Source organism: Leptopilina boulardi, unplaced genomic scaffold (assembly GCF_019393585.1).
Source record: "Leptopilina boulardi isolate dan_hultmark-lab unplaced genomic scaffold, ZJU_Lbou_2.1 LbouV2_278, whole genome shotgun sequence".
NCBI classification, from domain to species: Eukaryota; Metazoa; Arthropoda; class Insecta; order Hymenoptera; family Figitidae; genus Leptopilina; species Leptopilina boulardi.
Genome location: NW_026137838.1, coordinates 596285 through 611296, shown reverse-complemented (window position 1 = coordinate 611296; position 15012 = coordinate 596285). Strand labels below are relative to the sequence as shown.

General features: G+C 21.3%; 1 protein-coding gene across 11 annotated transcripts in view; it reads right to left on the bottom strand.

The window, feature by feature from the left end:
• LOC127281940 (glucose transporter type 1) overlaps positions 1-15012 on the bottom strand; it is a 59235-nt gene that overhangs the window by 37276 nt on the left and 6947 nt on the right. For 4 of the 11 annotated variants that reach the window (XR_007843116.1, XM_051305942.1, XM_051305943.1 and 1 more), the window contains exons 1-3: positions 12634-13108; positions 9734-9962; positions 5446-6034 (exon numbers count right to left, since the gene is read on the bottom strand). Coding sequence is in view for 10 of the 11 variants with exons in the window: in XM_051305942.1 (XP_051161899.1) it covers positions 5446-6026 (581 nt within the window). In the remaining variant the exon portion in view is untranslated. Of the gene's footprint in view, positions 1-5445; positions 6035-8989; positions 9118-9733; positions 9963-12633; positions 13117-15012 lie in introns of those variants that run through there. The other 7 variants (XM_051305946.1, XM_051305945.1, XM_051305940.1 and 4 more) reach the window with 6 other exon arrangements.

The window sequence follows — 15012 nt, the reverse complement described above, 5'->3', positions numbered from 1 at the left end:
AATTTTGGAAAAAAATTTTGTACTTATTTTTTTTTCTTTATTTTATTTCAATTTTTTCTTTATTATTTAATTTGTTTTCTTTATTTTATTTAATTTTTTCTTTATTATTTAATTTGTTTTCTTTATTTTATTTTATTTTTGCACGGAAAAAAGGAAAAAAGTAATTTTTATTACTTTCAGAGTAAAAAAGGGAACTGTCCGTATAGTTTCTGCGCATCTCTGTCAATTTTTACTCCAAAAATAGTAAAATTGACTATTTCTGTAGTAAATTTTACTGTTTCCGTAGTAATTTTTACTATTTCTGGAGTAAATTTTACTATATTTGGAGTAAAAGTTGCCAGAGATGCGCAGAAATTTCGAACAGTTCCCGTTTTACTCCGAAAGTAATAAAAATTACCTTTTTCTTAATTATTTTGAGATGTTCACTAGAAATTTTTAGTTGAAATTTTCATTAAGCAGAATTTATACTTAGACGAATTTTCATTTAACCAAATTTTTTATTTAACAGAATTTCCATTTAACAAAAAATTTAGTACAATTTTCATTAAGCGGAATTTTATAATGCATAATATTTAACCAAATTTTCATTGAACAGAATGTTAAAGTACCTAAACTTTTAGCAACAAAAATTTTTATTAAACTAAATTCTAATTTATCGAATTTTAAATTAACTGAATTTTCATTTTAATAAAATTTGAATTTTGTTGAATTTTCATTTAACAGAATTTTTATTTAGCTGAATTTTCGCTTAACAATTTTTATTTAACTAAATTTTTGCTTAACAAAACTTTTATTTAATGAAATTTTTATCAATTTTCATTTTACGGAAAATTTAACCAAACTTTCGGCCAAATAGAAATAAAAATTTTAATTTTTAAAGTCTTATACAATTCTAGCATTCAAATGTTTGGCTAAAAATATGTTAAATTAAAATAAATTTAAAGAAAAATTTCTCTTATGAAAAATCTGTTCATGAAAATTCGATGAAATGGAAAATTTTTATTTTAAAATAAAGTTCAATACTAATTGGTTAATTCATTTGTCTTTATAAATTTAAATCAAATTCTAACTAGTGAATTTAATAAATTTTTGTTTATAGTTATATGAGTAAAATTTTATTACAGTAATAAATATTTTTAAAAAATTCTGAATTATTAGTCAAAAGTTAACTGAAATTATTTATCATAATTAAAAGATTTTCATCATAATCGTAATATTAATTAATTGTTAATAAATGAAATAAAATATTAATATTACTCTTTTAATTAGAAATAATGTTTGCTTTTAGAAGAGGAAATATTTTTGAGAAAGTTTAAAATTTCGAGATAAAAAGAAAATATGAATTTAAATAGATAACTATACTTGAGTTGGTAATTAATTTATTTTTATTGGATAATAAAAATTCGTCTTATATATAAAGCTATATAAATTAAATAATAAAGAAAATATAATAGAGATAAAATAATTGAACTTAATATAATAATAAACAAAAGAAAATTGAAATATATCGCGATAAATTTATATAGAATTCTTGAAAGGAACTAATAATAATGTCTGATTTATGCACTCGAGTATAACAATCGCATTATAGGAAGTTTCTTTGTATCAAGTTTCATGTTTTGTTCTCAAGAGTACTCCCAACATAGAAATTCCATTAACTTATCGTCATTCAATAATAATATTCTTTACAAAATATATAACTTTGAGAATATTTTTAAACTATCGTTGAGTAACTGAGAAAAATATATTTTTCAATTTTTTTACAATAACTATTTATTTATTTTTTATTTGTAAATTCGAAAATAATTATTTTTTTTGAGAGAGAGAGAATCGACTAGGTTGGAACAGAGAAAAACGCAGTGTTCCAACCTAGACGATTCCACTTTATTTATTATTTTTGAATTTATTTATTTTATTTATTCTATTATTTTTAGAATTGTTTTTTGTTTTATTGTTATTATTTAAAAATTATTTATTTATTTCATTATTTTAAATTTATTTTTTCTTATATTATTTTCAAATTCATTATTAAAGATAATTTTTTTGGATAATGAATTCCTTCAATTAAAGAGAAAAATAATTTTTTTTGCCAATTGATTTTTTTTTGTAAACAGTGATACTTATTTGTGTGATGTAATTTGTAAATGGTCGTGAAGTGAAGGAGTGAGCAATAAAGTGGTAAGCCTGCGAGCGCCGCAGCCAATAGAAAAATTATGTAATATAAAAATACAATCATCAGTGTGTATGATAAATATCGTTATGATTCGCAATGTGTGTTCGATAATGTACAAAAAAAAAAACAGTTCTAGAGTGTGATTTATGTTTAAAATGATGGATGCCGTGGCATAAAGCCTTGCATTGCATTCTCTGGTTACATACTAGAATATAAGAGATCATGTATATGAGAAGCAGAACAGCGTTTGTTTTTCTTTTTTTTTAAAAAAATTAAATATCATAAGCGTCATATTTTTGAGATTCCCATTTTTTTTAAGTGCATTACAAAAATACCCACAAAAAAATTGCGTAAAAAAAGTAGAATTAAAATTTTACTCCTTAACTCTATTTTTAACTCCGAAAATTTTAATCCCAATGGGATTTTTTTCTTTCGGAATTAAAGCAAAAGGAGTAAAATTTAGAGAGTTAAAAATTTTACTCCTTAACTTTATTTTTAACTCCGAAAATTTTACTCCCAATGGCAGTTTTTTTAATTTAGAAGTTAAAGCCAAAGGAGTAAAATCTGGAGTTAAAATTTTACTCCATTATATTTTTTTTTTTATTGACTTTAGAGCAAAATTTTCACTCTTTTTCCGAGTCAATTTTTAACTCCGAAAAATTTTACTTTAACTCTGAATTATTTTTTTACTATTAAAAAGAAGAATAGAAAAATTTTTTTTTCCCGCACCGTGTTTTAATTAGAAAGATAAAAGAATGGCATTAAAATTCGTCTGTGGAATTTTTATAATGCCGTGTATTTTTTTATTTTACAATTAAAAAATAAAACTATATCTATTGACTATAACTAAATTTTAAAGTAATAATAGTGAATAGAAAAATTCTCTTTAAATTATGGAATATAGATTAAAGATAAAAGATAAACTATTGTTTGAACTATTTTATATTTATATTTCTTTTCAAGGAGACTTTTTTTCATTCATGTAAAATTTATAATTTCCGTTACATTATTGTTATAAGTTTATTATTCTTTATTATAATGAACGAGATTCTCAGAAATTTGACTGGTATTTTGAATCAAATTTTTAAAAAATAGTAATGATAGAAAAAAAAATTTTTAATTTTATAAAAGTTTTGTAAAATCACAGAAAATTAAAAGTCATTAAAATAAGCTGCAACGCTTATTATTTTAATCCAATTTTGCTTATTTTAATTCATTTTGGTATTAAAATAATCAAAATTGGATTAAAATAATAATGTTGCAGCTTATTTTAATGCCTTTTAATTTTCTGTGATTTTACAAAACTGTTTTATAAAAAATTGAATTTTGTAATTAATTATCCAAGAATTTAAAAAGTTTTTAAGGAAATTATTTTTTTAAACTTAATTATTTTGAAATATAATAATAATTATTATTTTATTTTATTTATAATAATAAACGGGACAATTCTAAGTTTAATTATTTTAATTATTTTGAATTATTTTTTTTTTATAATTTATTATCTGATTGCTGTCTTTTTAATTTAACCCGGGTTTTATCCTTTCTATATGAATAGTTTGTATGTTTTTTTTTTTTCTAAACTTGTATTCGAGCAAAGTGTTACCAACTTTATTGCCATGAGCAATGAACATGACGACTAGATACCTTAAGAGTTTTTTTTTCGTTTTTTTTTATATATACATAATATTGTAATAAAAGTTTTATGTTGGGAGAGAAAAAAAATGATTTTGTTGAGTCAGCTGAAATGTATCTGTCATAAAAAGTCGCTTCATTTCAGGTTGGTTCGTGATAACTGGCTCATATCCAAAATGATTTTCATCTTTATCCGTAAAACTTATTAATAAAAATCAAAATATTCTTTATTTTTTTCTTAGAAATCTCTTTATCTTTTGTGTAAAGGAATTTTTTTTTTTTTTAGTTTCATTCTAGATTTACTGTTAGTAATTTAATTACTCGATATTTGAAATATGTTAAAGAATTTAAACTTTAAAATTCCAAATGGAAAAAAAAATTATTTTTTAAATATTTTTTTCGAGAATTAATAGTAATAAAAATTTTTAAATAAATTTTTTAGTTTAAAAAGCGTTTAAATTTTGTAATAAGTTACTTGACAGTTTAAAAGTTATTTAATTTTTATAAATAAAATGGAAGAATTTTTTTAACTCTTAAATCTAGTTGCCATGTCATCAATTTAACAGTCAATCTCTAGAATAATAAAAAATAGTGTTTTAAAATTGTACCATCGTGTGTGAATAAGGTGAACTCAGAAAAAAAATATATATATTTGTCTCAGGATTAAATAAATAATATCAATATTTTCGATTTTTGTTTGTGGCAAACAAAAAAATTTTGACAAAACATTTTTTTTTTTTTGATATACAAAATTTTTTATGAATTATTTTTTTGTGATAGACAAAATTTTTTTTACATATTATTTCTTTAATTCTGCGACAAATATATTTTTATTTAATTCAAATAAATTTGGTTGGAATAAAAAAATTTCTCTGAGCGTGTGTATTTATATTAACATCGATGTGTTTTTTTTTTTGTAATTGTTTTGTTTACTGAATCAGAATTTCTCAAACAAATCACGTAAAATTTTTAAAAAAATTTGAATTTTCAATAAAAAATAATTTTTTTTACTCCTGTGATCGAAATAAATTTTTAAAATTATTGAACCAAAAAAATTTTTTGTTCAAGTTATTAACAATTAAAATTTTTAAGTCTAATAAAAAAGGTTTTCTATTATTAAATTATTAAAAAAAAAAAAAAAATAAATGAGTTAAATTTTGTTAGAATAATTTAATAATTATTTAAATAATTTTTATTTTTCCACAGAGCATTCTAGAAATATGCAATTTTTTTTCTCCAATTTTGCAAATTAAAAATCTAAATATAATAAAAATTTTTAAATTATTTAATTAATTGTTTAAACAAATAATTGTTGTACATTATTAACTTTTTCTAAAGTGTGATAATTTTTTTCCCTTCAATTTTACAATTAAATAAACTACAATAATAGCGAATAAAGATTTTTTAAAATTATTATTATTTTTTTTTTATGTTCTGGACAAAATAAATTTTTCGACTAATTTCAAAAACTTATTTTGATCAAAGTAAAAAATTAATTTACAATTTTTTTTTCTAATTTTAGCGAATTTGAAAAATTTTGATTCCGTTTAAAAAAAATAGTTTTTATTTTCTTTTGAAGTTATTTGATATTATTGTTTAAAAAAAAAAAAAAAAGAAGTAGGGGAAGTGGGGGGTCGTACCTTACAAGCAACTCTCTAAGAGTGGCTTCGTCGTCCTCTTGTACTTCTTCCTGCGTCTCATTACTGAATGGGCTGCGGGCAAAATGATGACGCGTTGGTCTAGAACTAAAGCGGGGAATCCGTCCCCCGTGATGATACGTGGTAGTCGTGGTGGTGGTTGTTGTTTGAAGATATCGAGATGAAACTTTTCGCCCTCTCGTCAGCTTGAGTGTTGTTGAACCCGCATCAAATGCGGCATGAGGCCCAGACTCCCCATAACTGCCTCGAACTCCATATTTATCCTCCACCCTGGACGTTACGTTATTATCAATACCAACGCCAGTAGTAGCAGCACTTGTGCCGTTATTTATAATTTTTCTTCTTGTTGTACGTCCGTCTTCTTTTCTTTTGCTACGACGTACACGTTGTTGTTGTTCAATAAAATTACGTGGAATTATACGGGGACCCTCCTCTGAATCCTGAGGACCCGAGAGACTCGATATATCCTCATAAAGACACTCGGAATCAATGTCCGATGATGCCACTCCTGACGCAACACTCCACAGTTGATTTATTGGTTTGAAGCCGCGTGAATCGGCCATCGTTCGTGCTGATCGGGAAAAAAAGATCAACACAACGTGTCCTTATCACTTTATTCCAATTTTATTTTTATTTTTTTTTTTTTTTGAAAATTTTGATGCGAAAATTTTTTTTGAATTTTGTCAATTTATTAGCAGTGTCAGGAAATTGATTTTTCATATGAGAATCGTATTTTTTATTATTTAATTGAATAGAAAATACATTTTCCCCAGTGATAAATAATTGTTTTCAAAAAAATTTGGTGGGAAAAAAGAATTGGGACCAAAAAAAAAAATGTACCAATTTTGTTTGGCCGTTTTTTTTTCATACTAAATAAAATTTATTTTTCTGAAACAATTATTTTACTTCTCTCTGGGTGTGTGTGTGTGTGTGTAATTTTTTTTCGACTCGTTTAATTCATTGGCAATGAATTTGGTAATTGTAATTTTAAAAAAATCCCCTCCCCTCAAAAAAATTGGAAGTTTTATCATTAAAATTTATTTGGAATTTTTGTTTGAAAGAATTAGATGCGGAAATTTTCTGTAGCCAAATTTTTATTTCACCGAATTGGGCGAGATTTTTAAAATTGACCAATTGCAATTTTTTTTCTAATTTCTAAATGGATTCGAATTTTTAAATACCGAAATTTTCAATTTACCGAATCGTTTTTTGTAGCCAAATTTTTATTTGACCGAATTCGGCGCAATTTTTAAAATTGACCAATTGCAATTTTCATTTCTAATTTTTTGATTGATCAATTCTGAAAATAACCGAATTCGGTCAAATAAAAATCTGGATTCGAATTTTTAAATACCAAAATTTTCAATTTACCGTATCTTTTTTTGTAGCCGAATTTTTATTTGACCGAATTTGGCGCAATTTTTAAAATTGACCAATTGCAATTTTCATTTCTAATTTTTTGATTGATCAATTCTGAAAATAACAGAATTCGGACAAATAAAAATTTAGATTCGAATTTTTAAATACCGAAATTTTCAATTTACCGAATCGTTTTTTGTAGCCAAATTTTTATTTGACCGAATTCGGCGCAATTTTTAAAATTGACCAATTGCAATTTTCATTTCTAATTTTTTGATTGATCAATTCTGAAAATAACCGAATTCGGTCAAATAAAAATCTGGATTCGAATTTTTAAATATCAAAATTTTCAATTTACCGTATCTTTTTTTGTAGCCGAATTTTTATTTGACCGAATTTGGCGCAATTTTTAAAATTGACCAATTGCAATTTTCATTTCTAATTTTTTGATTGATTAATTCTGAAAATAAGCGAATTTGGTCAAATAAAAATCTGGATTCGAATTTTTAAATACCGGAATTTTCAATTAGCCGAATCTTTTTTTGTTCGAATTTTTATTTGTCCGAATTCGGCGCAATTTTTGAAAATTGACCAATTGCAATTTTTTTTTTCTAATTTCTGAATGGTCAATTCTGAAAATCGCCGAAATCGGTAAAATAAAAATCCGGACAAAAGAAAATGCGATGGATTAAATATTCTGTCATTTAAAAATTCAGCTAATTAAAAATTAATTTAAAATAAATTTTGTTAAAATAAAAATTCGTCGATGTAAAAATTGTATTATAAACAAAAATTAAATTTTAATTTCTCAATTCGATTTAAAAAATAAAAATTTGGCTAAAAATAAATTTTATCGAAATAATGCACAAAAAATTTAAATAAAAAAAAGAAGGTAAAAAAATTTTAAAAAAAACTTAAAAAAGTTTTTAATTTTTTCCTTATGAGAAAATTATATTTTGACCTTTCCTTTTTTTTTGTTTACAAAAAGAAATACCTTGACACAATTTTCTTTATGAAACAGTGAAAATTTTGTTGGTTGAAATATATGGTATTTATAAATAATATATATGTGAAAGTCGATTTTCATTAAATTTGAAAAATTTATTATCCTTTTAAGGATATTTCAAAAGGAAAAGCTATTGCATCGAAAATGATAAACGTTAATGTGTTGCAAGAGTGTGTTGACGTAAAACGTCGACATTTATCGTTACATTGGTCTGAAGAGTCTTTTACTTCATGTACTTAACCTAAAAACTAAGAAGCCTAAAGGGGAGAAAAATTTTTTCAACATTTTCCTTTGAATTAAACGAGTGAAAAATCACTTTTGAAATTTGCTTTTTAGGACAAATTTTTTTTTCTGTTTTTTTTTTTTGTAATTAATTTTTTTTCGATATCACATTGAAAGTTATAAAGACTTTGTTGAAACTGAAACTATATTTAAATATTTATTATAAATAAACAAATAATATAATATGCGAATAATAATAACGTAAAAAAATTAATATATAGTAATAATTAAAAAAACAATTTATTAATTACAATTAATTTTTTACTGTATTATTATTAATTATTATTATTAATTATTAATTAGTTATTAATTATAATTGATAATTATAATAGTAATGACAATTAAAATTATTATAATTATATTATTATTATTATTATTAAAATTATTATTAATTAATTAATTACTAATATTATACTATTTGAGTATTTATAAATATATAAAAATATTTGTTTAAAATACGAATTATAAAACAATAAAATATATCGTGGAGACAAATTGAGAAAAATAAAAAACCATTTTTTTTTTTTGTTATAAAATAAATTTCAGTTTCCTGACACTAAACTAACGATATGACACATTCTTTATGATGAATTTTCGTTTCGTGCGAATGCCGTGATTTTCGATTTATATCAATAATTTTGATTCTTCGTATATTATAATACATTCATGCCTCGCATGCATATTTTTTTTTTTTTTTTTGTGAAAAAAATTATTTTTGTGCGGAAAATAAAAATTCAATAACAACACGCACAATAATTCGTGTGTGTAATGTGTTATTTAAAATGTGTGTTTTTATTTTTTTTTTATTTTTGAACGCAAAATCCATGCAAAAACATATATTTATATAAATTAAACACTGAAAAAAATATATCCACTTACTGCAAAAATTTGCAATGCGTCTAATGGTTTACAAAAAAAATTTATTAGACATTCCATATACATATAATGTATAATTAATTATTACTCCTGATTTTTGTTTTTGAAAATTTTCTCTCCTCAATATTTCTCTGTTAGAATCATATTAATAATGGTTACATATATACACACACATAATTTTGATGATTTAATTAATTAAAATTTATTAACAGAATCTAATTAATTGATTCATCATTGATTAACGATTTCTATTGAAAATTAATTGTATTTTATTTTCTAAAGAGCAAACAAAAAATGTTTTACAATTTTATTTAGCTACGGAAGCTTAAATAGAAAAATACGTACAAAAAAAAATTTTATGTAAAAAAAATTAATGTAATAGGGGCAAATATGGTTTGGAAAAAAAAAATGTTTTGTAAAAGATTATTACGAATGGCATATAAATATACAAATTATTAAATATTATAATATTATTATAATTATAATAGTTATGTATTATTATAATAATTATATATTATTATAATATATATTATTATGTATTATTAATATCTATTATTATAATTATATATTTTAATTATAATTTTAATTAATAATTATTTATTTATAATATTATATTATAATTTTTTTTTGTTTTTGTATATATTTATGATATTATTATTTTTACTTGGAGTAAAAGAAATAATGTCTAAAAATGCAGGTGTATTAATTATTTAATACGTGCGCTATGCGAAGTTAAAGCTGACTAACCTCAAACAATTTCCAAGCCATTGTGCCCGGCGATGATGAAGCACTCCACGACTTTGTGTGTTGTGACAAGTGGAAGTCCTTTTGCTAGGAAAAGGTATAATACTCTACCGTCTTGATAAGCGATCCGTGACACAAAAAATTTCTAGATTCCAATCTGTTGCTTCGTTTTGCTGCACTCGGTTATTTTTTTTTTTCAAATCTTCTCACTTTCCATCACTCTACACCTTGGCTGCAAAAAAAAGAACACAAACAAAAATTACAAATATTTTCTTTAACAGTGAAAAAAAAGTTTTTTTTTTTTTTTTTCTTGAAAAAAAACTCACTTTTTGTTAGAGCGATAAATATTTTGCAACATTTTTTCCAGTTATATTTATTTTAGGAATTTTTCTCTATTATTTTTTTCTTTTATGTTTCTTTTTTTTTAATCTCGATTTATTTATTTTTGCAAACAAAAAAACATTCCTATTGAAGTAAATCATATAATTATTGGCACTTGAAAAGGGAACATTGTTTATTTTTTTGCGAATATGAAACATTTTTTTTCTGATAATTTTCTGTTCATATATAAAAAAAAACTACATGAATTATTATGTCAGTGAGATAAATTGATTAAATATTAAACATTTTTTTTTCAACAGAAAGCTTTCATTTGTAATAATGTAGATAAAAATCATAAACGTCGAGGACTATATAAACAAGTTAATAACATATGAATCATAAAACATTCGGTTTTTCCTTTAATAAAATTTTAATTAATTCAACAACAGGTGAAAATTGTCTTACATAATTTATTTATTTTTTAAAGTGTAAAAAAATACGTATTTTTATAATATTTTTTGTAAATTAATAAGCGTCAATTATTAATTATTTTATTTATTTAAAAATTATTATTTTATTATTTTATTTTACTCCTAATTATTATTTTTAGCAAACCAAATCTTCTAGTTAAAAGAATTTTTTAATTAACTAATTAATTTTTATAAAGAAAATTTTTTTGAATCGAATTTTTATTTAGCCGAATATTAACAGTCAGTAAAATTTTCCATTAAGCAGAATTTTGGTTTAAATTAATTTTCTTTAGAAAAATTGTATTTAGCCTACTTTTTATTCTATTTTAACTCATATAATTATTTAACATATTTATTATACAGAATTTTTATTCGATTTTTAATTATTTGGCCGAAGAAAATTTGGTATAATTAATAATTAATAATTAAATAATTAATTTTCTTTAAAATTTTTTTTTAATTTCTGCCTAATGGGATTTTTCTAAACTCTAATTTCGCTTTAGTAGAATTTTTATTTAACCAAATTTTCTTTTTGGCAAATTTTTATTTAATATAATTTTTATTATACTGAATTTTCATTGGCTTATTAATCATTTGGCTGAATAAAATTTAGTATAATTAAATATTTAATTTTTTTCAAGTTTCGTTTAACAAAATCTATGCTTAATGAAATTTTCTTTGAAAATTTTTTATTTAACTAAATTATTATTTTGTTAAACTTTTATTTAACGGAGTTTTCATTTAACCAAATATATTTTTTTTAATGGGAATTTTATTTGGCCTAATATAATTTAATTATTTGTTTGAAGAAAATTCGATGTAATTTGGAGTAAAATATTATATGTAAAAATAATAATTAAAAAATTTTTTTTTTAAATTGTGTGGTTTTATCTTTGTTGAAACTTTATAGAAAAAAGAAATATTTTTCACAAATTAATAATATATAGTTTGCGTTTATCTCAAAAAGGAAAATGGTTATTTTGTGAAATATAATGCATTATTGTATGCACGATGTTGAGTATGTAATTAATTATTTTTGTTTTGAAAGTTACACTACAAAACTAGTATATAGATGATGAAAGGAATAAAAGGACATAATATGGAATGTGGGGACATTGAAAACAATTGAAGCGTTTACTGACTAAAAAGTGAGCCGGCGGACCGGTGGCATATTATTTAGATATATATAAAATAGAAAACAATTCAAAATTTACGTATTAATTTTCAAAAAAACATATTGAAAAAATATTGACAAATATTTTATCCCTTTAATTATTTTGAGTTTTTTCAAGAAAAAAAAAAAATTTTTTTTATGTGGAAAAAAATTTCTATAACCAAAAAATGGATAAATTCAATTTTTTCAAATTCATTTTTGTTTTAGATTATTATTTTTTTTGTATTTGTTCATATTTATTTATTTTTTTTTGTATTTTTTATATTTATTATCTTTTGTATTTTGTTATATATATTTATTTTCTTTTTGTATTTTTTTTATTATATATTTATTTTCTTTTGTATTTATTTGTTTTTTTTTTATAAAAAAATTTATAAATATTTATATATAAATGAAAAAAATATTTTTCTGTTTTATTTAATTTTTTGTTTTTTAGTTTGCTTTTTATTAAATAATATTTTCCCACAAATGAATGAATATAAAATATAATTAATTAACGTATTTATTATAAAATATATAGAAATTTTCACCATTTTTATTTGCCTTTAGGCAATTGCCATTAGACTAATTACAAAACAAAATAATATTAAAAAAAAAGAAGAAAAAATAAATAAATAATGAAAATAAACAAATAAAAAAAAAATGATACTTTATAATGCGATATAGTAATCAATGTTTCGATAAATTTTTTTTTATTTATTATTTTCATTATTTAATTATTAATTACTATTAATATTTTATCTTTTTTTCATTAATTTTTATTTTATTATTGTTTATTATTATTATTATTATTATTATTATTATTATTATTATTGTTGTATTATAATAAATTTTCTTTTATAAAAATTTATTTAATTAAAAAGTACAAAATTTTGAAAAAAAATAATTTAAAAAAATTTTTTTTTTGCAACAAATTTTGCCGGCTGGAATTTTCTTACCGTTTTCGTTAAATATAATGAAACATTTGCTATTTCCTCAGTTGGTAACAAAATAATCCATTCTACTTGATGTTAAACTCCAAGCAAGTTACTCTATTGACACATATATATATATATTTTGTATTTACTACACCTGGTCATTTACATCACATGACACGTAACACCAAACACACAGGTATAACTAACAAGTTTAACATGTTCAGAAATGTCATTATTTATATACACAATATTATTTTCTATAGAGAGAAAAAAAAATAGATGAAATTTTTAAAAAATTATTTTACGCGAACATATCACTTTTAATTGACAATGAGATAAATAATTCACGTTCTTTAATTGCGTTTATATATAGGTATTATATTGTGTAGCGTAAAAGTTGCGGGTTACGACTGATTGCATGACTACACATGCCTAGTGTGCTTACTATACAGAAAATGGAAGCAAGGTCCGGTCACCTCCTTCCAACTTTCGCCTCCAACACATAGAGAGGCATCTACAATCCTCTCCTTCATATCACATATTCGACCTTTATATATTTATCTCTTGGCAATTCAATAATTTTTTTTTTTTTTTTTTTTTTTTTTATTATTATTCTTTTTTTCCTTTTGCGTGTTATATTTCATTATATGTACCTTTTGTAATTCTTTATTTGTCTTCATTTTTGTTTACTCAAATCATCGCACGTTTAATGGAAAAATTCATTTTGAAATTGAATTAAAAATTGATATTTTCTAAAAAAAATCTCGAGAATTAAATTTTTTTAGAAAATACAATTTTTAGATTTTTTAGAATTTTATTTTTTAAAATTTAATTGTTTATTATTAATGTTATATATAGAATATAAATGAGTATAATAATAATAATAATAATTATAATAATAATAATAATAATAATAATAACAAATAAAATGATTTAAAAAAACAATTATTTATTAAAAATTATAAAATATTTTTATTTTTCAGTTTAATTAAATATTTTAAAATTTTTATTCTATGTTTATTGACGATCCAATAAATATCTGAATAAGATTTTTAAAATGAGCTTCTAAAAACACGGAAGGAATTCTTTCGTAGAATTAAAATTCCATATGTGACTCAAATTAATAGGTTGTTTGAAGGATGGAATTTTTTTTTTCTACTTTATTTTATAGAAACAATAAATAACCAACAATTACGATAATTATATCACACGAGTGTTAAAAATACAGCCTAGAGCAATGTGTATAAAAAAAAAAAAATTTGCAAATTTGTTTTTCATGCATTTTAAATTTTTGAGGAAAACTTTATTGAAGGTTGTTTTTCTTCAAGAAATAGTTTATAATATTAATTTTTAGATAATAATTATTATTTATTATAATAATTAGTTATTATTATAATATAATAATATTATATTATAATATAACAATATTATTATAATATAGGTATATAATAATTATATTTTATAAATTATAATATTATAGTAAAATTTTCTTGACTATTATCAAATAAATATTTATAATTATAATTAATTTTGTATCAATTTTGATAATAGTTATTATAATAAAATACTAATATTTTATAATGAAATAATTTTATTTGATAAGAATAATTAAAATATTGAGGTAAAGAATTTTTTTTCTAAACTAGAAAATTTTTTTGAACTTTATCTTTTTTTTTTAACAAAGATTAATTTATAAGTCCAATAAACCGATTTCCTGACAATAAGTCTAATAATAATAAATTGAGATTTTTTTTCCAGACTAATATTAAAGTGTGCACATAATTTACTATCTAGCACACGTGAGTTTCTGATAATAAATGAATCGTTTTTTTTTTCGTTATCATTTTTATATCTTCATCAATGTTCTTTATTTTACTGTTCAACATTAATTGCTTTTTATAATTATCTAAAGAAATTTTGGAGGATTTTCTAATTTGAAAAAAAATTTATTCCTATCAATTGTTACTAATAATTTTTTATTTCTAAATTTTCCAAACTTTTTGTTTTTTATATTATTTTTCTTCTTTATTATTTTTATTTATTTATTTATTCATTATTATTATTATTTTTTTTTGTTATTATTATTATTATTATTATTGTTTGTTATTGTTATTATTATTATTTTTTTTGTTATTATTATTATTATTGCTATTTGAATGTAACATTTATCCTTGACTGTGAAATAATTTGATATTTAAAACTTTCTTGATGGCATATTACATACAATATTCCGATACGATATACATATATATATATATATACGTAATCCGTGATCAAATTGAATTCTGGAAAGACCATAATTGGGCTGTATATAGCAGAGAGGGGAAAGATACGTGCATTTACGTGAATATAAATCACTGGTGCATAGACGAACTTGGTAACCGTAGTCATTTTGCAAGT